This window comes from Parasteatoda tepidariorum, chromosome 9 (assembly GCF_043381705.1).
Source record: "Parasteatoda tepidariorum isolate YZ-2023 chromosome 9, CAS_Ptep_4.0, whole genome shotgun sequence".
Lineage (NCBI taxonomy): Eukaryota > Metazoa > Arthropoda > Arachnida > Araneae > Theridiidae > Parasteatoda > Parasteatoda tepidariorum.
The window spans coordinates 4,118,706-4,146,067 of NC_092212.1; the positions used below are offsets into that span (position 1 = coordinate 4,118,706).

Sequence of the window (27,362 nt, forward strand, 5' to 3'; positions counted from 1 at the left end):
GGCAAAATAATAATAACATATAATTATGCACAAAATTAATAACAAAAATTACTATGCAACGCAAAACTTGAATTCCAACTTATCTATATAATATTTTTGAAAAAAGATGCTTAAAAAAATTGCTTATTAATAAATAGCAAAAACAATTTAATACCTCTAATTATAAAAGTTCTGCTGTCAATGCTTCCAATATCCCTATGGAAATCTGATCCATGCTTTGTTTGACAAATAGCAGCATTTGCGCATGGGTTGTCAGAATATGTAGAATTTTGGTAGACACCACTCAAATTAATTATATAAACATACTGATCTGTATTTGATGTACCGTTTGTCGAAAATTTTCTAAAAAATAAAGAAATTAAAAGAATAAAAACCAATGAATAGGCATGCTTAACTCTAATGTTACTGAATTATTAAATGTTTAAAAACCAATTCTCATATGCAGTTAACAATATAAACTTTAAAATTTGACTTAAAATTCTTACATATGAAATTGATATTATATTAATTTTTTATAATGAATTACGACTTTTTAACATTTACAATAAAAAAGTAGCATAAGTTATTTTCACTTTAAAAAAAAATTGTGCATTGTAATTGGGCAACCAGTTTGTTACATTGGGTATTAGTTAAGATCCGGACTAATTTTAATATTTAATCATACAATTGCAGGGATGATTGTGACACGAAGTAAATAATCCAGAAAATTTTATGAGCAAAAACTCAATAACAAGATATCAATTTATAGTTAAATTACCTATCGATAAAGAATATCTTACTTCCATAGTAACTAATCTAAGAAAAAAATGTAATTCTTACAGGAATCACGATATTGTATTTTGAGAGTGTGAAAATAAAAAACGCAATATTGGGTTTTAAAATCGTGTGAATCTGAATCGCGACATTGGTTATTTGAATCACGATACATGACTTTCAGATCCTGCGAATAGGAATAGGGACATTAGATTTTGAATTCGAGTAAATACAATTTGCAATATTGGTTTCTAAAATGCGAAAATACAAATTGCGATATAGGATTTTTAAATCAGATAAATACAAAAATTGATGTTTGATATTGAAATCGTGTGAATATGATTCGTGATATTAGCGGATTCCAGCACAGTTTCAAATGTTAAAAACAATAAAATCTGATTAAAAAATTAAAATCACAGAAGAGTCATGTGGATGAAAGCATCTCGTTAACACAATTTAGTGAAGGTTTAAAAATTTGCATTTAGATTGCAGTGAAAATTTCGTCGGATTATAAGTTTGAATTGCGAACTTACGCAAATCAATGATCTTTGAGATAGGCGGAATTCCGCAAAAAATCACATGCCTTGCTCTTTTAATTTATAGAAAGATGATACACAAAATCCGGAACTCTGGGGTACATTCAGAATACAATCACCCCTACAATTGTGGTGCTCAAAATTAAAACAGTAGATAGAAAACATAAATGTGGTTGATTGGCGACCCAATGAACGATACTCTACTGTATAGATATAGTATTGTATTACATTTTCTCACATGTTCTGCAGATTTTATAAATATACATACACAATCAATTTTCAAAATGTTCTTACACTTTAAATTATTTTTTAAGCTGGAAAAACAAATTATTAAAGCAGAATGTAATTTAAGGTAACTTTATCTCTTTGATATTGCTAGAAATGATTATTATCATCAATATTGATTTATAACTGAGTGTTGCATGAAATAATAAAAAAATAAATTATCAGAAATAAACTTCTTTAATAAGATTTAAGGTAATAGTGAATACTTTTATTTTCATACAATTTTTATAAAACTAGATGAAAAAATTGCAATTTGCCGATTTTCACTAAACTAAATAAAGAGCACAAATTTTTGCTTAACCAGAATTAAACAAATATACTAAGTGCAATAATAGTATACACTTTATTATGCTCACAAACAGCTCTAAAAAAATCAACTGATAACACTTCAATAATATATTGAAATAATACATCTTATAGAACAGTTTGAATATTACAGCTTAAAGAACATATTTATGAATTAAAAATTCAAAAACTATATTTCCTAATTGTTTATTCATTAATCATGATACAGCAGGCATAAGAGTTAATGAACTATACTTATTAAATAGATTTATAGTAAAAAAAACTTTCAATCATATAAAGCAAAAATTAACAAAAATTTAATTATAGATTGTCTTTTCTGTAGGAATACATAATTAACGAGCAATTTGACTGCATGCACAAACATAAATACTAAATAAACAAAACAATTTCTATATACTAAATAGTTTAGTAGAATCATAAATATATAAAAAAATAGAAAGGTACTGACTGGTTCAATATACTTTTGATGTCCAGAATAAATCCAAATCTGGCATCACGAAGAATACCATTTTCTTCCAAGATCACTTGCTCTCTAAACAGAACAAAAAATATTTACTCAAAAATAAAAACAACTATTTGAGAAACTAATTCTTTTCTGGTATAAAATAAAAAAAGTACAAAATATCAAAAGTTACTAAAATGAATGCTAAGGTCTTTGCTATTAGTTCTATCTATCTAGTTTTTTTTCTATTACTTTCCTTTATCAAGTTTAAGGCAGTTTTTCGAAGACTCTATCCTCAACCCAAATAACTGTTTTGAACGAAGATGTTATAGATCTTGTGGACTTTGAAAAATAATTCATGACTATTAGATTAAGTTTTGTTTATTTTTAATAGCATCCTCAATGATAATTCAGAAAAGGTATAGACGGAAAGGAAAATACTCTCTTGAAGTCTCACTGATTTGTTATATTACACAATTGGTAAAAAAATATGGTCAAAAACCAATTACAATCAAGGTTTCTGCCAATCTGAATTGGCAATAATTCAAATTAGTTTGGATTCTCAAAAATTATACACATTCCATTGGGTATAAACAATAGGTGATAACATCTCGAGTAACATCGCCATTAATAGTTTAAAAAATTATACGTTATAGTACATAAACAAATATATATATATATATATGTCACTGCGAAAGACCGAAATCGGTGGTTGTTGACTTTCACCGGTGAATGTCGACAAACACCAAATACGTCGGTGAAAGATCGAATATTTCATTACATTCTTGTACAGTCAGACCCTCACCGGTGTATGTCGACAATCACAGATATGCTTTGGTGATTGTCCGAAATATTTATTACATTCGATTTTATATTAATTNGAAGTCTCACTGATTTGTTATATTACACAATTGGTAAAAAACCAATTACAATCAGGGTTTCTGCCAATCTGAATTGGCAATAGTTGAAATTAGTTTGGATTCTCAAAAATTATACACATTCCATTTGGTATAAACAATGGGTGATTACATCCCGAGTAACATCGCCGTTACTAGTTTAAAAAATTATACGTTAAAATACATAAACAAAAATATATAATAAACAAATATATATATATATAATAAAGAAAGCAGGAGAAACGTGGAAATAATGTGATTGACGGAGGAAACATATCTATGAAATAATTAAAATAAATATAAATTATTTTTGTAAAAAACTTTCAGAAATAAAATTTTTAAACTTACGCTTTATCAGCACAAGCTAAACTAGATTCCCAGAGAAAGTTGTAGTAACATTCATTATCTGGACCATTTGACATTTTTGGTTTTCCTAAGCGATTTCCACAGCGCATAAAAATTCTAGAAGTTGGTGTCATTTCAGTTGATGAGGAAATTTTAGAGCATGCTCTACTGTCTCCTGACTTGAAAGTGAGCAGTAAGTCAGTGGAATCTAGATTAAGAAAATTTCTATTACAAAGACCATTATTGAATTGTCATAAAACTACTTATATGCAATTTAATGGATTTTGGCAAGAGATATAATTATATCAGTGTTTTCACTACAGCGCGAGAATCTCGCTTATTTTTTTCCTTTCTCGCATTAAAAAATTATCAACGCGAGAAGATCGCGCCCTCTATTAATCAATTTCTAAATGCGCGAATTTTGGAAAAAAATTCGTCTTCTGTCATTTTGAATAAAATCAGTTTCACTTTTCTTCCTTGATCTTTCATTATTTTCAACATCTGTCCCTGTTATCTAGCTTCCCTATTTACCAGTATTGTTCAAAACTGGTGGGAACAGCAGAACACAATGCCCCCCCCCCCGAATGACAGAACACCTTTCAGAACACATCATTCTTGGAAGGTGAGATTTCTTCATGTAAGACGTATACATTTTTTTTTAATGCCACAAATTTACTTAGCGATTCCGAATTGTTCAGCATCTGTTCCAAGGTCATTTAGCACTCAAAACCGAATTAGGACAAAATATCTTATACAAATGACTGATAAACATTTGAGCAACCTAATGAGAATAGCTGATGAAGAAGTAGATATAGAACGTTTTCCATATGATGATGCAGCAAAAATATTCAATGCTTTAAAAATTAGAAGATGTTAAAAATGTATCACAATTAAAGAAATATTTTTTTTCCAAGTCTATTCGCGTTTTTTTTTAATTTTTAGAAATCTCACTTAACTTTTTGAGATCTCACCCTGTTTCTAAGAAAGGGTGAGAAATTCTCTCTCATTTTTTTTTCTGTAAAGAAAACACTGTATATAAAGTGCAAGTTCTGATAATTGTATATTGTTTAGTGAAGCCAAGATAGGAACATATAATTAAAGAATTTGTTTAAGTCATTAATTGCACTCATCATTAATTGACCGGGCACTTGATACTCTCTTTTCCAGATCAGAAAATTTCTCAAATTTTGCTTATAATATATTTTCTTTTGCTTGCAGTTACATATTTTCTTTTTGTTCTGACGTTTTTTGGAGCTTAGCATTTAACGTATGGGTCCTTATAAAAGTGATAAAATTTTTAAGTAATGCCATACATTTGTAACCTTTTCTTTAGTAGCACTTTGACTCCTGCTATTGAGGGTATCAAGGCCTATAATTGGTCTTTCAGATGTCACAATTCTTATACCACCAGAAAAACCTCACGAAACTGATGCTACAGGAAAAAGTCACATATGCTTTGGAAAAAAAAAAAACCCATTTCAGATAAGATCCTGATCATCTTTCAATTCAAAAACTGGGTCCCAAAAATAATCAATGGATTTTAGAAATTTTCAGAGTACTTCCATTCGTCTAGTGTGTCACTGTAATTCTAGTATGTCATTGTTGTTTAATTCCACTCCTCTGCTGCAACTTCATCACCAAAAGCACTAATTATAATTTAAGGCAACATATTTGTAAACTATCTTAAGATAAGAAATGTAGATTTTTACATACTCTTTAAGCATTACAGGATATAAAATCTAAAAATTTAGTGAAATGATATTGCTGTTCAGAGAGGAAAAAGAAAAAAAAAGGATTTATAGGAAATTTTGGTAATATAGAACAGTATAGAATGTTTTTTTAAGACTTTTAAAATACATGGGATTTATAAGAGGACTTTGACTCCTGTTAAAATAAGTTTCATTAAAATTTCAAGCTATTTTTTATTTAAATAACACACAGATATATAACTTACTTATTGATTTTACTTCCATTGTTTGAATTGTTCCAAGAGAGATATGAGAGCCAGCTCGGTTTTCCATGCAAACAGCAGCAGTTGGCGAGCAGCCAATGGTAGTATTTGTTCTTTGAACTCCACGGCAGATGTTTATCCAATAGCTAATAAATAAAATTTTTAATAACATTAGTGCACTTAAGTGGTGCAAAATAGATAAAGATTAGTTAAATTTCCAGGACTTTTGGTTAATAGGATCAAACTATCAAAGTATGTTTTTATGGAATAAATTACACTTGAATTTAATTATGTTAATATATGATAAAATTAATCTGCTAGTCGAAATTAATTTATATTTTTAGACTGACTACTAAAACTATCTCTTAGAAATAAAAAGTCATTGTCCTGCTTTCATTTAAATTTGGTCAAAAAACAAATTTGTCGCAACAAATGAAAGCTTCACTTTCACTCGAATGTTTCCGGGAATATGGTAATGATTAAATCAGCTTATTGCCATTGCATGAGACCTAGATACTTCTATAAAATTAAAAACTAATATTTCTAATACAACAAATAAGATTAATTACAACATTATTGCATACACAGAATACACCTGGTGTTCCACAGTGACTGTTCTTAACATGTAAAAAAAAAAAAAAAAAACATTTGGGATCGCAAATTAATACTCTAATACAGTGATTCTCAACTACTGTGCTGCGGCACTTTTGCGTGCCTAAAAAATTTTGTAAGAGCTAATCATTAAAGTAAGCTATGCAATTAATAAACAAATAAACAAAGGATAACTAAAAGAACAAACATATAAAAAACAAATTAACAGAGGATAACTAACAAAAATTAATTAGCAAAAAAACTAGTTAACAAGAAATCCCAAAAAAAATAACAGTTAATGTAGAAAAAACTAACAGTTAATAACTATAGAAAACAAGCTAACAATTAATAACTAGCAAAAAAATAAATAACTGTTACTAACTAATTAAAAATTGGTAGAAAGAAATAATTAATCCCTTAATAAATGTGCTTTTGTAGTACATATTTTATTTCACATTCAAAATTATTATCACAAACTATTTAACGCAGTGTAAAATAGGTAATTAAACAACTTTTAATCTAATTTTTTTCATTGTGTGGTGTCAAATTTCAAAATCGTTAAAAATGTGCCACATCAAAAAAAAAAAGCTTGAGAATCACTGCTCTAATATTTAAGTGAAGAATGAAAAAACTTATCCAATTTTAACAAATCCTAGTAAAGAAAGGGCAATATTCAATTCTCAGGGAAATAAAAAGGAGTTATTAGACTATTCTTAGAAATACCTTTTAATTACCAGGCAATCTAACAGGGTTTGATATTCTGTACACTTGCCTTCTCCAATAGTGACTTAGATGTCTTTCTTTTTTTAAAGCTTTAATATAATTGCATGATATAAAAGGTTTAAACTTTTCATGGTAATTTTCAATTACATTTGTGCAAATAAATTCAACTATTTATTCTTATCTCTTATTCTTATCTCTCAACTGAGTGCTAACTTTATTTCGTGATCAAAGAACAAATAAATAAATGAGAAAAAAAAATTTCTTAATAATAATGAGTTAGAATTATTTATGCAAGGCTAACTAAAACATACCATATTTTATTTTTAATTTTGATAAGGATTGAAAAAATATATATTTAAAGCAGTGATAGCAAAACACCCCTCATAGTTTTTTTACCTGACATTCTGGGCATCCATAGCATTCCAATTATGAGACAAACTTGAAAGCAAATTGAAATCATAATGCTTGTTTGATATTTCAAAAGAGCACTGTTGCTGAGTATTTTGACAAACCAATGATGTCTTCCACATGAAAACAGCCAGGCATGTATAACGCTAAAATCAAAAGAAGCTTTATTAAATATTTACACAATAAAAAGTATTGAAGAAATAAAGAAACAACATTTTATCAACCCTAATAAAAAGTAAATCAAGATTTCACTTCTTTAAAAAAAAAAAAACTACCAAGTAGATATTTAGAATGTTTAAACAGTCAAAACGTTTCTACACTTAATAAGTTTTGGACCTAACTTGTTCTCTTGCTCTAAAGGGCACCCAACTTAGATGAAATCGTGGTGCAAAAACACGTTATTCAATAGAAGATAATGATGGGCTCTATCTGGCTCCAATCATGCAAAACATCAGTTGTATTCAAAGAGGAGCAAACACTTTAACCAAGAAAAAAGGGACAAAAATCCTCAGATGACCAAGAACAAAACATGAGGCTGCAGACAATAGTATAACACACACTAAACCCTAAAACTCACTTACAAATTCTTATTGTTTTCTGTACTGAACAAAAACAAACTATTAAAATAAAAGAAAATTACAGTCATAACAAAATAGATGAAGAATAAAAAAAACTTTCACAATCTTAAGAGTTTGGACCAATTTAGAAAAGAATTCTTCCAACAATTCCAAAGATACTTGCATTATTTACATTTAATTAAATTACAAAAAAGGTGTCTAACAGAGAACTAGAGAAGTTACATTAGAGTTTTACATAGTTTAAAGAGTAGAGAGTTTAAAAAAATAAAGCACTTCTGCAACAGCCAACCGGTCATAGAGGTACAGTCTCATAAGTTTTTAACCAATGGCATGATGGTAATAGCACTGTGCAGAAGCCCAGACTCGATCCTTTACGCTGGCAGCTCAATTTCTTAACCACTGAACAAAAGCTGCTTTGATCAGGAAAAAAACTAAAACTTCTATTAACAAATGATTACTAACTAAACTTATCGAGCCGTGGTGAGCCAGGGCATAGAGCATTCGCTTTCCAATGAGGTGAACCGGGTTGGAATCCCAGCGAAAGCGGTCGATATGACTTTCGCATCCGGCTTCCGCCCACCACGGAGCTGATGTAAAATATCCTCAGTGGCAGACGGATCATGGGTTAGAGTCCCCTTGCTGTCAGGCCAACCATGGGAGGTTATCGAGATTTTCATCTCTATGTAAAGCAAATGCAGGTTAGTTCCATCAAAAAGTCCGTTACAAAGGCAAATTTCCCTCAGCACCTGATACAGGAGTTTCCTTGTCTTCTGGATTGGGTTTCAAAAAATTTTAGAATTTCATAAGTTCAAAGTTAAGAAAAAGTAATGAAGATTTTTTCCGAAGAAATTCTACTAAAAATTTTATACAATAAATTAAAATGTAAAATTTGTTTCATTCAAAGTTACCTCTTTTTATTTGAATTAAATCTAAAAACTAGTTTGCTACAATGAATGTCAAAGTAAAGGTAAAGCAAAAAAAACAAGGAGAAGTTGCAACTTTCTTATGTAAGTATAGGAGAAAGGTTTGTGAATTGCTCATTTTTGTTGACAAGGAATGGAAGGTAGTCAAAAGTTTACAAAAATATGCTTATACAATATTAGAATGGCCCCGTACCTAACATAACTTTTCTTACCTTATGTAAAACTGGTGTTCCAAGCCCAGCGTTAGAATCGCACACGAAAAATATTTCTGATGAGTGCTTCCCTTTCACTGCAAAAAAATTTGAGAATTATTTTAAACGTATACAAATAAATATTATGAGCATAAACTCTGGCATGTAAAACAGAAAAGATAAATTTTAATTTTAAAATACCTGAGAAAGATCAATAGCACAAAAACGTGTAAAAATATTCAAGCAAAATGCGTAAAAGAGGAAGAGAATAGACACTAAACGTTATTTGAAATATAATTGAAATAAAACAGAGCATCCTTAGGTAGATGAAGAGACAAAATTAGGAAAACACTTCTGAAAAATTTAGCAATAAGCTTGTAACTTAAATTAGGTTGGTTATAATATGCAATAACTACACAATATTTTGTAAAAGTAGCAGGACATTTTTTTCAAAAAATTATTATTTTTCACTTTATATTTTATTACTATAACTGCTAAAATATTCAATAAAATTGAACAAAATATTATTTGAAAAAGTTAGTTTAAGCTTGTGCAAGACATGAGCATTTAAAGAAATCATTACTGCGGATGCACAGAAAACATTTAAAGAGATTTTATCAGAATCTTGTTCTGAATAGTATTTGGTAACATAATGTAAACTCTAAAATACCAACATTTAACAAAGAGAATTAAGTTTTCAAGCAAGAAAAGTATGGATGATAAAATTTTTGTACTCTTAAAAAATTCTTTTAATCTTATGATTGCAATCTGTACTTCATATTGATATTTACATAAGGGTGCATATACACTTTTGATTATTAATGTTCTTTGAACTTAATTTTGATACACTATTTAATTTTGATAACCGTTTGACCATAGAAGACAACCACTTAGAAAATTGTGTCTCAAAAAAACTTTACCTTAAATATGTGAAAAGAAATAAAAGGTTTAAGTAATTTCTTTGAAGTTTTTTCTAAATTAAATAACTCAATGTCTATGAAAGCAGCCTGTTTTCAAAGTGCACAAATGTTAGACACTTAATTTTAAAGAGTCTTAACATTTGTTTAGTTTTTATGGTAAAAAACTATATTTCGGATACTATAGTGAACATTTCAGTGAGGGCGTTCTAATGGGCATTAAAATAACATTGCATCTATGGATTATAAATCTTACTAAAGAGCATAAACTGCATTTTTTGCAAAAAAAATTACTTTTTAAAAGTGAAATTTTAAATCTGAAGATAATATCTGCCATTTTAAGATAATAACAATTAATTTAATTTTTTTGGAACATACAATAGTAACAAGTCAACTTGGAATACTTATATAATTCTGGAAGTCAAACATTCCATACAGAACAAAAATTAATATCCATGAAACAATAGCCAGAGCGATTCCTTTATATAGTCTTAAAACATACTGCCTTAGAAACTCAGACATTCAAAAATCATTTGGCCTATTAAAGTTAGAAACAGAACATTAATAGAAAAAGCAAACCTTTCCACAATAGAGAAAGAATTCAAATAAGAAAGAATGAAAATGCACAGAACAAATGCTAAGAGTACCAAAATTGGACACCAGATAGTAGGAGAAAAAAAAAGAGAAGACAAATAATGACAGATTTTCAAGGAGCAAAATTTAAAGGATTAGAGGAATCTTATTCCTAAGCCAAAGATTGGGAGGTAATGAGAAGTTGGTTTAATGCGTTAAAAGATTTGAAGAACTTAAGTAATAATTAAGAGCATAACTTTTAATAGAATAAATTAAAGCTTAAACTGATAATGTATACAATATATCTCTTTTCTAAAAACTAAAACAATTAATTCCTAAATAAGAAAATAATCAAATTTACTGACATAAAAACAAAAGAGCTTGTGGCATAATTACCACTACAATTATTAAATATCAATTCACTAGTATATAAGACATGCTAACTTAATTCAATTTGGTATCTTTTAAAAAATGAAGGTTGGCACGGTCAATAACTCTCTCTCACTTCACAAGCTAAGTTTACTAAAGTGTCAAAAAGTTAGCTTTGAAATTAGTTACAACAAATGAAACATATGTAAAAAAAAAAAAAGTCCTTTTTACACCTTCACGCTGCAAAAATGTTTCCGAAACATTAGAAGTAACTTAAATTCAATATATTCAAACTGGCTTACATCATGGGCTCAATAAAAATAATACTGGCTTGTTATAACCAAGTTCACACAAAAAGCAGGTTTGTAAAACAATTATAAAATTCATTCATAAATGCTTATTTATAAACATAGTACTTTATTTATTTTTTATTCTATTTATTTGAGCAGTGCCAAAGAAGCTAGTTAATTTGTTTTGAACTAACTAATTGTGTGTTCGTTGTGTTAGTGTACTTCGGGTAAGACTCATGACCCCTTGGTTTTGTAAAAAAATTAACATAATTGCTGAAATTATTTATCATCAGTAAAATCAGACATACTTGCTAAATCAGGGTTCGTCATAAGCGAGTTCGACTGTACCTTTATCCACATTGTAGTTTAGACAAATAAAAATTTATAGTTCAGAATATAAGTTTAAAAAAAGAAAAATACAAATTGAATAAAAACCTCCAGAAGGGCAATCATCTCCATTAAAATAAGTCAGCCTCAGTCTCTGACCATCATATGAAAACTGTTGAGTATCAATGGAGCCAAAACTAGAAAACTCTTTTCCTCTCTGAAGACAAATGCCAGCATTCTCACAATTTGTCAGATTCTTAATTGGACTACACACATTTATAAAATAAGGATTGTGAGTTCTTGGATTAGTCACCTATAAATATAAATCATAATTCTTACATTATCTGTCCTCAGAACATTTAATTTAATAAATCAGAATATCAGAAAAAGTTATGAAAAAAACTTTCGAAGTTAAATTTTACAAATACAATAAATCTATGTTAACTACTATTACATTCATATTTTATTTTTACTGAATATACATATGGAATTTTAAATAAACATGAACTAATTTTTTTTTTAAATTTAGAGAAGGGCCTTAAAATATCAGGTAATTTAATTTGCAATATATAAAATTAAAGGTTTGGAAGCTTATGTAAGTTTTCATAACATTCAAAATTTCTTTTTCTTTGCTGTAAAGTTCATTTTAAAATACCTAGAGCCTTTTGATGTCAATTTCCAACAGACTTACTTTATTGGCAATCGAAAGGGGTTATGGTAAAGTGACGCATAGCAGAACTCTTTACCCACGGCAACACTAAGCATGGTTTTACCGTTAGCATGTGGATAGGAGTACAGGGTTGCAACATAAAAAAAAATAATAATTGCTTTTAGTAGCCTAAAACATGAAAATGGTAGCCAAAAACTAGGAAAATAATTGCCTAAATAAGAACAAAAATTCATCAAAAATATGACTAAAAATTCACGCATCGTAATATCGTATTAATTTTTTTTTTTTTTTTAATCATGCAGAATTTTTTATCAATAATCATTGAAAAGGCGATCGAGAAGTGAAATAGACTTACAATGGAGTCTGTGCAGATTGAACGAATTAAAAAGTGAAGACTCAAATTTGCAATCCAAAATTTTTTATTTTTTACGAAAAAAAAAATTCAGTGTATTCAAAAACTATCTTGTGGGGTGCAGATTTTCCACCCAATTTATGCCTTAAAAAAATAATAATAATAAAAAACATCGCTAGGAGTGCAGAAAAGTCTCCCAATAGTCTCCCTTTCCTGAAAATAGTTGCTTTTTTTTTAAAAAGCCTTTTCAGGCAAAAAAAGTTGCTTTAGTCGCCTGTGGCAACCCTGGAGTAAGAAGGACGTTAGCTTCTGTCTTCATTTTCTTACCAAGTAAATTTTTTATAAGCTGGGAAACTATATGGGACTCAAAACTTCATTAAATGTAGCCCTTAAAGTAAGGATAGTGGGAAAGTAGTAATTTTTAAATAGGAAAGTAAAATAGGAATTTTTAAAATATATTTTTGACAATATGAAATTGAAAATTTTTTTTATGGAAGATGGACACATAATAATACCAGACATGTAAGGGTCAGGATAGCCTGGTTGGTAGGGCACTGGGCCCATGTCCAAGAGATCGTGGGTTCAGTCCCCGCTGCGAATCAAGTCTATCTGTGTAGTAAATTACTGGTGCACATTGATTCTGACAGGTCATGAAGTCCTCCATGTTCCCATAATGAATCATACATCTGGGGGTATTGATTCAGGTGCTTACTTGTCTTTTGGATAGGTTCAAAATTAAAGGCAAAATTACAAGGAGTTGAACATTAGTAGACGTAAACCAAAAATTTGGTCAGCTGTTCAACGCCGGTTAAAAAATAAAAAAATACCAGACACGTGATTACAGATAGAAAAAATTATCTAAATTTTTTCCTCAATGTGCAGTGTTTTTTTAGTAATTAATTTCTTTTCTTTTTGTACAAGCATTTTCCACGAAAGCAATTTTTTTTTTTTTTGAACAACCGACCTAATTTTGGGCTGACGACTACGAATGTTCAACTTTGAAGCCCTATAATTTTGAACCAATCCAGAGAACAAATGAACTCCTGGATCAATACCCCCAGAGGTCTGATTTGTTATTGGAACATGGAGGACCTTGTGTCTCGGCAGATTTAACGTGCATCAGCCACCATTTACTACACGGGGAGTCTTCAGCTGGCGAGAATCAAACCCACGCCCTCTTGGACATAGGCCCAGTGCCCTACCAACCAGGCCATCCCAGCATTTTCTCTATTTTTTCTTCCCTTTAACATATAAAAGAATATATATATTGAAAAACTGTACATATTTTTCCGTAGCCAGTCATCATCCCTTCAAAAAAAATTTATTAAAAAAAAAAATTAACAAATTTGAAATATATGGTAATAACTGAAAAAAGATTGATAAAGTCACAAGTATTTTCTACGAAATCTCCTGAATCGGACACATCGATAAAGAGTTTAATAAATACATGATTTGAGATTCAAGTGCTGTAATAAATAATATTGTATTAAAAGTAGGGAGATTTTAAAGAATATGCAAAATCAATAAGGATAACTGACGAAAAAGTGATAGCAAATCAAGCGCGTCAAAAAGTAATTACTCAAATGTGCAATTCAAGTTTTGTTCGTGAAATTTTAAAAATTATGACAATATCAATTATGCTTTTAAAAAAAGGAATGGTTGAAATGAGGATTTACGCTAGTAGAGCGGATTGAAATGTTATTAGTGAAATGAAAGATTCAAAGTTTCCATGTTGTAATATCATATTAGAAATCTATTTGATCTAATTGCAAGTAAAAAATGGGGCAAATATATTACATTCATGAAATAACTCTTCTGTTACAAATCGAAATTTGCAACAAAATTGCTACTCATTAAAATTTTTATAAAAATTAGAAAAAACTCAATTTTTTTTAGCGACAATCTTTAAAATGTTTATCATTTCGTAAATATTTTTTAAATTATCAGTTTTATATTTCTTTTGGTGCTTGCTTCAGAAGTTCATTAATTTTAGCCAATTTATTGTTGATTTTTTTTCCAGTCTTGTGTTCTAGAAGTTTATATAATGTTGCGTTTCTTCTGCATTAAAAAAAAAGAGTCATTAAGCTTGAATGAAAACTTAAGAAGAGGAACAGAGGGTGGTGGTAAGGAGGGAATAAATGTCTTGTTAGCTAGATTTTGCATAAGTAATAAAATTTATATTTTAAATTAACTTGTCTTTAATTAACAGTACACATTCTTTATAAACTAAACAGATAAGAATGATAAAAATTTAAAAATTTCAAATTTGAAAAAAAAAATTTATATTTACATATTTTTTATGAATACCTCAATATTTTTTCAGTGATAAAAAAAAGGATCTCACTTGATAATAAGGATCTGATTTTTTCATAAGCAAACTGAGATCAAAATGAATGCCTTTGCTGCTGTCTGTATAGTTACAGTATGCCATATTTTCCTCGGGTTTTTCTGGGCAAACAACATTTGTTCTCCATTCAAATAAGTACAAACAGTCATCATATTCATCAGATATCATCACAGGTTCACCCTGAAAAATCATAAATGTTAATAAAAGAATGGGAAAAAAATTTCTTTAAATTACAATAAAATTGTGCATGGATATATTTTAATTTCAAAATAAAATTCAAGAATTTCTAAAGGCTAGTTTGTAATCTCAAGGACTTTTAAAAGTAGAAACAAAAATTTAAAAGCAAAGCTCTTGATTTTTTAAAAAAATCTGATTTATTTGATTTAAATCAGATCTTTTTTTTAAAATTCAAATTAAATATTTATTTATGTTTTTAATTTCAGTTTAAAATTATGTTAATTCTATAAATATCATTGAAAATAAATTGTGACAATAGATATGAAACTATGTAACTGCATTAAAAATTGATTTATAGCAATACATCCAAAAATTAATGTTTTACGATTTTGGAATATATTTTCAACATTAAAATAAAATGTGATTTTGTAGATATTGCTTTAGAACTAAGAATTGATAAGTATTTCATTATCATCCTGCTTTCTTATGGAAAAAAAAAACTATATTCAATAATATTTTTTTATAGATGAAAAAAAAGGCATGAAAAAAATCCTAAATTAAATGTTCACTTTGTTCATTATTTGCATTGTAAGAAATTCATTAGAATTAAACAAAAAATTATTTTATAAGTGCTGCAATTTATTATAAATCTAGTAATAAATAATATAATTTTTCTAACTGAAACTTATTAACACAGCAATATATTTACAATACATTTTTAAATTATGAAAATCAAAAAAGAATGTAAAATGCCTTGTAAACTTCTAAATTAAAGATTTATTTTTAAAAAATAATAGCCATGAATTTTAAGTAAATGTTTTTTTTTTTAAAAAAAAATAAATTAACAAATCCTGTACAGAAGATGAACTATCTAAGTCTATAATAAACAAATATAATTCAAAAATATTTTTACAAAAGAAATGAGAAATCATTTTTTTTATACAATTAAAGCATTTAAAAAACTACTAACTTTGATACCAATAACATTTAAAGATAGTACAGAATTGTGCTTCACTTAACAAAGTAATTTATAACATTTTGAATATCAATAATTATATTATCTTCATTATTTATAGTTTTTCTTAGCAAACAAAAACTCACCATTCCGGCTTCAGTATCACAAATAAATATGATTCGAGCTCTATTTTGAAGACGCGGATCACTCAAACAAACTGAGCCATTGGTGTAGATGACAGTCACATGACCCATGAAATCAATCATAGGAGGCAGCTCCATTTTTCCTAAACTCTAAATAGAAATAAAAAAATAATTACAGACGACTTTTGGTTAAATATTTATCTATAGGTACTAGAGATTAAAATTAGAGGATTACATTTATTCACTCTTATGAAAATTAAATACTGACATAAAAAGAAATCTGCAACATTATTGAATTAATTAATGCATATATATTAAATGATAATGCAAAGAAACTTAAAATATTAATTGAAACATTGAAATGTATTCATATTGAACAATAACTTTCTCATATGATAGAAAATTGTTAAAGTCTTTAATTGAATAAATCAAAATAAGATTTAAATTCCATAATTACAATATATACAGTAAGCACAAATGAATGACTGGTTCCTAAAATTTTTATGCTTTTATATATATAGAGTCGGACCTCTATTTAACGATGCTAAATTTTGATAAAAAGTTTGTTATAAAAGTGGAAAATTCATTAAAAAGAAAATCACCATTTGAAATATTTAAACAACACAAAAGAGGTTTTAAATTCATAAACACTAGACATAATTAAAATAGCAACTGATTCAACTTTATCTTGTAAACTAGTATCTACTATCAAATTGTTTCAAATGAAGGTTTGGTAATTTCTTCATCATTTCTGTCTTCATCATTCTCACAATTTATTGCTGTATTGTTTTTATATTACACACTGTTCACAAGTATTTCGATTCAGTTAATATTTCTGTTGCAGCTTCAGAATCAATAAAAAAGAAAATTATTAATTAGTACATCATCGTTAATTTTGTGGTTCTCTCTTAGCTGCACCCACATTTTTTAAAAAGTTCTTCTAAAGGAATATTATCCTCTGCGCTGACTAAGAATCCAGCTTTAGCAAAGCTGCTACGAATAGTACGATCTGTAACATCATAGTTCCACGCTTTAGAAATTTCTGCTATACTTTCTTGTAAATTGATTTTTGGCATGGATTTCTGCATGCATGCTTTCTCTTAAAGTGGCTGTGAAAATCAATTCAAGGTCATTTCCCCATATAATGTGTTAACAAGTTTGAAATATACTGAAATATTTTGGGAAATAGGGAAACAGGATTTCAAAGAAAAATGTGTTAAATAGAAAATTTACTTCGCTATTTGGAAATTATTTAACGAAGAAATTTTCAAAATGTTTTTGGTTCCTCGAAAAAATTGCAAAATGGAAGTTTGTCAAATTGAAGACCGACTGTATATGTATTCAAATGTTTCATGTGCTATTCAATTAGATATATACATTCAAATGTTTTATGTCTGACCCTTGGGTTACATGAAAAATATTTAATCAGTCAAACCCACACTTAATAATTACATGCAATCATTGTGAAATATTGACTTTAAATGGTTCTCAATGTTGCAGAAATATAGTTTTAACCTGTGAATAGTCGTGGTGTGGTATATCCCAATCCAGCCAAACAAAAAAGTTAAATATTCTCAATTCGTGGAATATTAAATATTCTCAATACCCTACTGCACTGTGGGTCAAAAATGTTTCTAAACATTTACAAGTGTTAAAAAACATAGACATGTATCTTTTAATTTTGTTGAAATTTGAACGTTTAAACTCAAAATATTATTTAAAATATTATACTCGTTCATTGATAAAATATAGAGTTTATTCATTAAAGTACAAACGTGTCATACCAAACAATAATCAGTGCCTGATGTCAAAGTATGTCTGGTCGCTTCATCGTCTGAACATCCAAAGCTGAGATTCAATGCCATTTTAGAAAGACTTAGTATTAAAGCTAATAAAAATCTTGCAAAACATTCATCGGTGAATGAGACTTTAACAAGAAGTTTAAATATCATATAGAAAAAGAGAAATATTTCAAACAAGCCGGGGACAGAGTAACTTGAAGAAAATAATCCAAATATAAAAACATTTTTTTCAATGACTACATGAAAGTATTTCATTCAAAGTGCACACAGATAACATAAGCACTATGCCACTATATATAACTATGATGGAATTTAACTTAGCAGAGAGATTATTTTATTAGTTTTTTTAATTTCAGTTCTCTATAAACTTACTATTGAAGCTATTTGTGATATTACAAGTATTATTTCTTTATTATAAATGATAAATATTTATAAAATTATGTAACACTTTATATTGCATTTTAAGCATTGGGGTGCAGGATACCCTGCTCATGTAACATTTTAGGACAAGTTTTAGTTTTGTCAATATTTTCAAGCAATGCTGAAAGAACAAAATTTGCTAAATTGGAAAAAAAAACAAAAGATTTATCCAAAAAATATTAGATCAAATCAGTTGAAAAGTATACCTGCCATAGTTTGCTCGATGATACTCCATTCTGTGTTACTCTACATACACCAGCTTCTGGGGGGCAAAAAACTCCTTCCACAGTAGGTAAAGGACCACAAACACTTATGTAGTATGATGCTTCATCATTTAACACACCTGAGGCAGCTGTATGATATGTTTTAGTGAAGCTAGACAAGTCAATATACTGACTGTTATTCTTAACTCCACAATGTGGTGCTACTTGACATGCTAATTCTGTCTTCCAGCTAAAGAAATATGTGCAATCATGTGTTTCATACATAAACTGTGGTTCACCTACATCTGGACCGCAAACAAATTCAATGATAGTATTGCGCTTGAAACGACCATCGTGGCATTCATCTCCGCCTGTGTAATTAAGAAACATTAACCCTTCACCAGTAAACATCAAATTTCCATTCGGTTTTCCACCATTCCAAGATCTTTTCAGGCCAGCAATTTCCTCTTGACATAATCCGCTATTCGACCCGCAAGGGTTAGAACTATTGCTTCCACAAATATTTAAGGTATAGCGATAGCCAGAAACATTAGAAATAAATAATTGGTTTTTCAAAGCAGTCAAATTATATTGGAAGTTGGTAGTTGGGTCTAAAGCTGTACAATCATTATTGCTCACAGCAGTCTTTGCAGGACAAGCATAAGCAGTAGGCCAATCAAAATAATATGTGCAGTCATCTTTGCCAACAAATTGTGGACTACTATCAATATTATGTTCACTGCAACTAAATTCTATGATAGTTTGCCAAAATCTTGCTGTACTTGAATGTTCCTCATTACATGGATCTCCAGAAGAATACCTCATTTTTATTTTACCATCATCAATGTATGGAGCTTGCACAGCCCGCCCAAGATTAAGAGGCTCAGATGGTTTTGAGTTGTCCACTAAGCAAACTGCTGATGTATAAGGACAAAGAGAATCAGAGGTGTGGACTACACTGCGGCACACATTAATTACAAATGTGTTCTTATCTGAAAATGGATATTTAACATAATAGTTGTCACTGAGCAATGATAGTTTGCTAAGGTCATAATGGGTTCCATTTTCATCAACAGCTGAACATTCTATGACATCAAAAGGAGGACACGCATGCACAGTTGGCCATTCAAACAAATAAGTACAATTTTCAGCTTCAGACACATAATAGGGACCATCCTTATCTTCTCGGCCATGATGACAAGTAAAAGTAATTTTTGTAGATCTATTATATTTGCCATGGCAATTTCCTGATCCAAACTGATATTCCAGTGTAATAAGACCTTTCCTATATACAAGATCATCATTTGGCAAACCAAGGCTTTTTGAAAAGCCAATATCCGAAGGTTTGGTCTGACAGGAACTGGAGTTGGCACAAACATTTTCTAATCCATTCAACTTACCACAAACATTAAATAAATAAACATATTCTCCAACAGTTACATTGTAATTATTGTTTTTGCTTTTAAGAGGATTGAGATCAAACATGTAACCAAATATAGGATCTTTCACCATGCAGTTATTTCCTACATTGTTCTGTATAGGACATGCTGCAGGTGTATCAAGTGAAAACACAAATTCACACTCTGGAGTTTCCCCAATAAATATCAAATCTCCCTCTTTACTCGAGCAGAATAAATTTATAGTTGTACTTCGGCTAAACTGCCCATTTTGACACAGAGAGCCATCAACATATCGGATTACAACTGTTCCTCTATGGCTAACAAGAGGATCACTTTTTTGAGAACCTAAATCGATACCGTTACTACCAATATTAGCAGTATTCACTTGGCATGCCGCTGAGTTACCCCCTGGGCAATTATAAGAGCTTACTTTATTTAAAGGACGGCAGAAATTTATATAATACCGCAAATGGGAGTATTCCGGCCTGTGGTCAACAGCTTCCCAATTTCCATCACTGTACTTTGCAAGTGGATTCAAGTCATATTCATTTCCATTGGTATCAACAATATTACAATCAAACTGAGAAGTCATACAAGTGAGGCTGGTTTTCATTTCAAACACATATTGTCCACCTTCATTACCTATAAAAACAGGACTTTGATCAGGTGCTCCTAAAGTACAAGGGAATTTTATGGCTATTCCTTTACCAGAACCTGTGGTTGATGAGTTAGATTTGTAAGTGAGAGTTAAATACTGTCCATCAGAATAACTGAGGCTATAAGAATTTGAAATAGCCAATTCTGACAATATATTGCCATCATTATCAGTTTCACATGCACTCACATTTACTGATGGATTAATGCCATTAAAAGGTGTACAACCCTGGTTGATTTTTCCACATATATTTAACTGAAAAGTACGTGATGGTGATTGAACTACATAGGGCTGTTTATTCATATATAGAGATGATAAATCAAAAGTAAAACCAGAATCAATATCAGTTAATTGACAACTATCTCTAGTTTCTAAATTAGCTGTAGGACAAGCTGCTTTTGTGTTCCAAAGAAATGCATACTCACAAGCTCCTAATCTGCTTAAAAATATTGGTCCATTTTTAGATATTTGTTCTCCACAAAGAAAATGTATTACAGTTGAATAAGTGGTATTTTCACCAAATGCTCGACAGGGATCACCATTAGTATATGTTAAAGAGAGATGACCAGGACTATCTAAAAGAGGAGGTGAGTTAACTCGTCCGAGGTTAGGAATAACAACTTTCTCACCTATATCGGTAATTTCAACTGCACAAACAGCAGCATCCGGGTTACAGCCAGTTGGTCCTGCCAAAGATTTACATACATTTAAATAAATTTGCCTTTCTTTATTGTCCTCACTGATGATAGTCACCCAATTCTGTCCAGTAAGTGCTAGTCCAGATAAGTCATAAACTAAATGAGAAACTGGATCATGAACTAAACAGTCCATTGATGGAACTTTGGGGCAAACTAAATCAGTATACCAATGAAAAACGTATGCAAAATCAACTTCTTCAACAAAATATGGACTATTGTTATTAGGATGATAGTCACAGATAAATATAATCATAGTCATTCGAGCAGTGTTATTCGCATCATTATAAGGATCCCCATTTAAATATGTTAAATTCACAACTCCATCCATGTAAGAAAGATGAGATGTTGGCTCTCCTGTTTTCCACGAAGAATTATTCACTTTATCAACTTGACAAACTCCCACATTATCAGAAGAATTTTTATTTGCAGAACATGGTGTATCTTGAACAGGCTCACAAACTCCCAAATAATATTTATAGTTTTCAGTATCTACCTGATACGTTTTTGACCTTAAAGAATTTAAGTCATAGTTTATATCTAATTTACTGTCATACACTTTACAATTAATGCCTTCAATTATACCTTCAGGACAAGCTTCAGCTGTAAGCCATTGAAACTCATAAATGCAATCTACATCATTGATTCTAGTAAGAACCGGACCTGAATTTATATGCCCTGGCCTACAAACAAATGAAATAGTTGATGACCAAGATTTTTCACCATTGCAAAAACTACCACCAACGTAATGCAATTTAATGGACTTGGAAATTTCATCATAAACAGGAGCAGTAGTAAAATTGCCAAGATTTAAATAAGTCCCATTATAAAGTAAGACACAAACAGAGGAGCTTTCACCACATTTAATGAGATTACTATTGTCTAAATTAGAAACCTGTCCACAAACATTAATATAATATTCAGCATTGTCTTTACTGGGCAGAACTCTGCGATCGACTGCTTCCCACGGATCACCTTTAAGGAGCAAAAGCTTTTGAAGGTTCACCTTTTTCTTATCATAAGTAACCGAACAAGGAGTGTCGAGAGGATTTTTCAAGCAGGCATGTTTAGTGCGCCACTCAAAAATATGAGCACAGTAATCAGATGATAAATGAGTTGGTTCACCAACACCAGCATTTAAATCACAAACAAAATTTATAGTAGATGATTGCTCAACGCCATTACCTTTGCACTCTGCACCTTTTGGGTACGTTAAAATGACTTCTTGATCTGCGTACATGAAATTTGATTTATCAGTGGTTCCAATAACTTGAAATGAGTTATCTGATGAATTTGCCATGCATGCTGCCACTGATTTCCAATGCTTGTCTCCACAAGTATAATTATTTAATCCACTACAAACACTTAAAGCAAAATGGATATTTTTATCATCACTGCTAGTAACGTTCACAAAAGTTTTCATTTTCAACGGTGTCAAGTCAATTTCAACACCATGATTGTCAAGTGAAAACTTGCAATCTTTAATACTCCCTTTCAGAGTATTCTCAGGACAAGCATATTCAGTTTCCCATTCAACATCATACTGGCAATTACTGTCTGAAATAATTTTAGGTGGTTGACTATGTCCACGAGATGGACACTTAAAAGTGACGGTCGTTTTTGGTTTCATCCTACAACCAGAATTAGTGTAATAACCTAGTGTTGTATAGGTAAGAGTAAGACCTTCTTCGTGCGATAAAACTCTCCTACGAGGTGTACCAAACATAATTTTCTCACTGCCGATAATTCTACAAGCTCCAGCGTCAGGACAACCTTCTGTCTTATTGTCAGGAACTATATTTCCACACACATTGATCACGAAATCCATAGCCGGAGTTGGAGTATTTACAAAATAACCACCTTCTGGCATAATAAGTGGGGATAAATCCCGTTTATTACCCTGATCATCAATAACATAGCAAGGTACTTGTTTAACTTTTGGTTTCTCTTTACAGGCGGCTAAAGTTCTCCAATAAAAATTGGCTTGACACTCACTTCTTAAAATTAATTCAGGTGCTCCTAAGTAAGGCCCGCAGGCAAAATTGATGGCAGCACGATACACACCTATTGCACCACATTTAACTTCGGTCAAAAGATACAAGGAAAAACCACCACCGAAACTATCTGAAATAGCATAGTTAGAGGATTTTTCCATCACAGCGTCTCCATAACTCGTAGATCCGTTACGAGTGACAAGGCATACAGAACTATTTACACAGCCAGTTGATGACTGGACAGGTCGACAAATATTGATTTCGAAGGCTGCAAGCTCTCCATTTATTTTTGGTATTGAAACTGGCCATCCTCGAATCCTGAGAAAAGATATAAAAGAAAAAAATTATTACAAAATGATTCATCAATTAATTAAAGAGCTAGCAGTACATTCAAAATATTCTGAAATTCAAGTTTACTATAATTGAAGTGTGCAATTAATAAATTTGTGCCATTGTGACAATTAAAACTTCACATAAAAAATAAATCTAAATCAATAGATATGTTTTTATTACAATTTTTTACTGGAATCCATGGAATAGATGGGTGCTCAACATGATAACTTTTGCATAAGGCAATTAGAAAAAAGATCAGCTTAATTAACTTAATCTTGATAACTAATACATTAAGAACAAACATTAAAGTATACAAATCCATGACACACAATAAACAAACTCTTAAAATAAAAATTTAAAGACCGTTTTAAGTTATAATTACACGGAAAACGTAATTACTGTCCTCTGCCTTAAAATCCTTTAAAAACACACAAGGAAAATCCTTTAATTTTTCACAACAAATCCATAATTTAAACTAGAATATAAGAAAACGTTTTAATATTACTCAGTTGAAAATTTCATAAAAGTTTTTTTAAGAAAATAGATATCTAGAATTTAAAAAAAATATTAAGAAGTTTCAAAAAAGAATTTTCGCTTTTACATCGCAAAAACATCTCTGTATCACTTAGATTTCTATATTACTTTAAATAAAGCCACATTTTGAAAGCAATCACATAATATTTTTTAACAAAAAATAAATTAATAAAATAAAAAATTTAAAAAAAATGTGTTTGTTATTTCAAGGGATGTTTTTAAATAGCCTAATACTATTATGCATACAAGAAAAAGCTAGGTGAAAATTATAAATACATATTTCATTTATTATGAAAATATAAAATGCAACATATAAAACTATAGAATGTGACATAGGGTAAAACATATTTTTATTCTAAAATTCTTTTCTAAAGCAATAATGAATTTATTATTGTTTTAAATTTATTTAAAAAAAACTTCAAATTAACACGAAACTTTAAAAGTACAGACGGAATTACATTAAGTGGCAAATAAAGAAAAAGCTCTTGTAACTTATGTTATAATTTTTATGCAACAGATACAAACTTCATTAAAAAAAATTATAATAACCTTATTATTGCTACAAAATAAAAACTACAATTTTTGATTTTATATTTAAAATGGTTAATATAAAATTTTTTAAAAAAAAATGTTAATGAAAGGATGCTATTAAATGATTATTTGTGTGCTTGTTTTTACATTGTCCTTTGTAACATGGAAGAATGCCAGTAGCGGAAAATTTGTAAGCATTGTGAAAATTTTTGTTAGTGTTACTAATAAGAAAAAAAACTGCAAATTATCTTATCCTAATGCCCAGGTCACTCTGGTTGAGATTGATATGAGAATTTTAATCTTTGATTCGCACAGTCGCACATTTCCCACGACTTTTCTGCATTTAACTTTCAGGTATACTGGTTGAGTGTTTTCTGCTTTTTTCTTTCAGTTCAATTAATAAAATAAACTGGCCTTTTCAAAGAAAGTTCATTATAATCAGATCTTCTTTGAATTCCAGAGAAGAAAAAAAAAGATTTACTTTTATGCTTTTTCCTATCTAAGCAAATGAGATTTAAAATTACATTTACTAGATTTAAAATCGTGCATTGTAATTGGTATTTCGATGGTTTTATATCAAATATTGTGCAAAAAAGGCATTATTATGATTTGTGTTCAAATGACTTAATTTTAAAACGGAATTCATAATAAGGCGATTTTAAAGTTAATTTTTAAGATTCGTCGTATTCCCAGAATTTTAAAATCAAACATCAAAATTTGAATTAACACGATTCTAAAATCACACATTGTGTTTCATATTCACTTAATTTAAATTAATAAAATCTCGCGTCGATGTTTTCATTAAAACATTGATAACATTCTGAGGAAAAAATTTTTCGACATACACTTTTTTCTTGATCAATTTTCAAGTATTCTTCTAATTATTTAAAAAGTATTTTTGCTCATGACATAATTGGATTTCTATAATCAGCTTTTATTGGTCTTCACCAATGGTGTGAACCAATCTAAAGTTTTATAAAAATTAGAAAACTTTAAAAAAAATATGATTTTGAAACAAACTGCAAATTCCAAATTTAATAAGGTTGGTGATTTTAAATTTGTTATTAGCGAATGGAATTTCCATAAAATTAACTGCAACAAGCAAGTGTTATTCTGATCCAAAATTTTTGTTAAGTTGATGAGATGTAAATATGCTGAATTTGAATTTAGCTATTTAATTAAAACTTCCATTATTTTGCAGCAAGTGCAATTTGTTAAAATGGCAAATATAATTCAATAAACATAAAAGTTTGAGGTTATTTTTGTTTCAAAAATGTGCTCCTGTTACAAAATTAAATTTAGAACAATTGTAAGTTGCATGGATCAGTTTCAAACCATTGGCGATTGTAAAAATACAGGTAATTAGCAAATCCAGATGACTGTTTTTGATTTTAAAAAAATAATTCTAATTTAGAATAAACTATTATAATTTTTTGGTTAGTATTGTTGTAATTCAAAGAACAATTAAAAGACCTTTTTTTTATCACAGTATTAAATTTTTTTAATGATTTTTTAAATATGAATTAATTAAAAAAACTTAAATATTGTAAAAAAATACTTTAACAAAGCAAACAAAATTCCTACAAGAATTAGTAATTTGCTATGAGATTCAAAATTTTTTCAAGGTTAGAGTTCTTCGTACGTTTAACTAAAACATTATATAAAATACGACAATTGAATTTGAAGAAAAAAAATTCTTCCACTATCATGGGTAATTGTAACACTAAGTGAAAAACCCTGAAAATGTTAGGTGCAAAATTGGTATTAAGATGTCAATTTATATATCAAACATGCTTCATATTTAACATTTTTTAAGCTAGCATTTTTAATAAAATTACTTACTGATGAAGAATATCACACCATTTCAGTAACTAATTCAAGAAAAAACTTATTTCATACAAGAATCTGCAATATTGTACTTAAAAATCGCATGAATGAGAATCAAAATGTCGGGTTTTAAAATCTACTTTGAACTGCGATAGTGGATATCAAAAACGCAAAGAATTTTTAATTGTGTAAATTTAAAATGAGATATTGGAATTTTAAATCATCTCGATAAGAATCGCAATGTAGAATATTTAAATTGCATGAATCGCAACATGTAACTTTCAAATTGGGTAAATACAAAAATCGATGTTCAATATTAAAATCGAGTGAATGAAAATCACGATTCCCGATATAAACAGATTCTGGCTCAGTTGCAAATATTCAAATGGCAAAAATCTGCCAAACAAAAAGAATTAAATTGTCAGATGAATCACATGTATGTAAACGTCTCGTTAACAGGATTTAGCAAAAATTTCAAAATTTTGTCAGATTTTAAGTTTTTGACTCCCAGAATAATCACGGAATACTCTGCTTCTAGTTATTAAACCCATGAGAATGATACAATAACTGTCTTATTTTCTATGAAACTGCCGGAATAGAAGAATTATGGAGGTGAATATTAATATTCGCGATCGCAACACTCGAATACGCTATCTGGGGAGAGACCGGTTTCATGCCTTTAGCCCTTCTCCCTTCCCTCTCCTCCTTTTTTCAGTTATATAGGAATGTACTACGATATTTTCCCTTTTCTTAATATTTTTCCTTTTTACTTAATAAAAATATTTTCTAAAATTTCCGTGATACTTTTCTTTAGAACTATGTTTAATGTAGTTTTCAGTTCCATATAGTTTTTCAAGTTAAAAGATTTTAATCTATTTGAAAATCAAGAGAGAAACAAACGTACTTCCTTCCTCTATGAC

General features: G+C 29.4%; 1 protein-coding gene across 2 annotated transcripts in view; it reads right to left on the bottom strand.

Moving 5' to 3' along the window:
- LOC107436175 (lysosomal enzyme receptor protein) overlaps positions 1–27,362 on the bottom strand; it is a 48,360-nt gene that overhangs the window by 19,242 nt on the left and 1,756 nt on the right. For both annotated transcript variants that reach the window (XM_043052776.2, XM_043052778.2), the window contains exons 2-11: positions 18,477–23,535; positions 16,052–16,198; positions 14,771–14,953; positions 11,513–11,717; positions 8,950–9,026; positions 7,225–7,382; positions 5,518–5,660; positions 3,567–3,771; positions 2,329–2,412; positions 155–342 (exon numbers count right to left, since the gene is read on the bottom strand). In XM_043052776.2, coding sequence (XP_042908710.1) covers positions 155–342; positions 2,329–2,412; positions 3,567–3,771; positions 5,518–5,660; positions 7,225–7,382; positions 8,950–9,026; positions 11,513–11,717; positions 14,771–14,953; positions 16,052–16,198; positions 18,477–23,535 — 6,449 coding nt within the window. The remainder of the gene's footprint in view (positions 1–154; positions 343–2,328; positions 2,413–3,566; positions 3,772–5,517; positions 5,661–7,224; positions 7,383–8,949; positions 9,027–11,512; positions 11,718–14,770; positions 14,954–16,051; positions 16,199–18,476; positions 23,536–27,362) is intronic.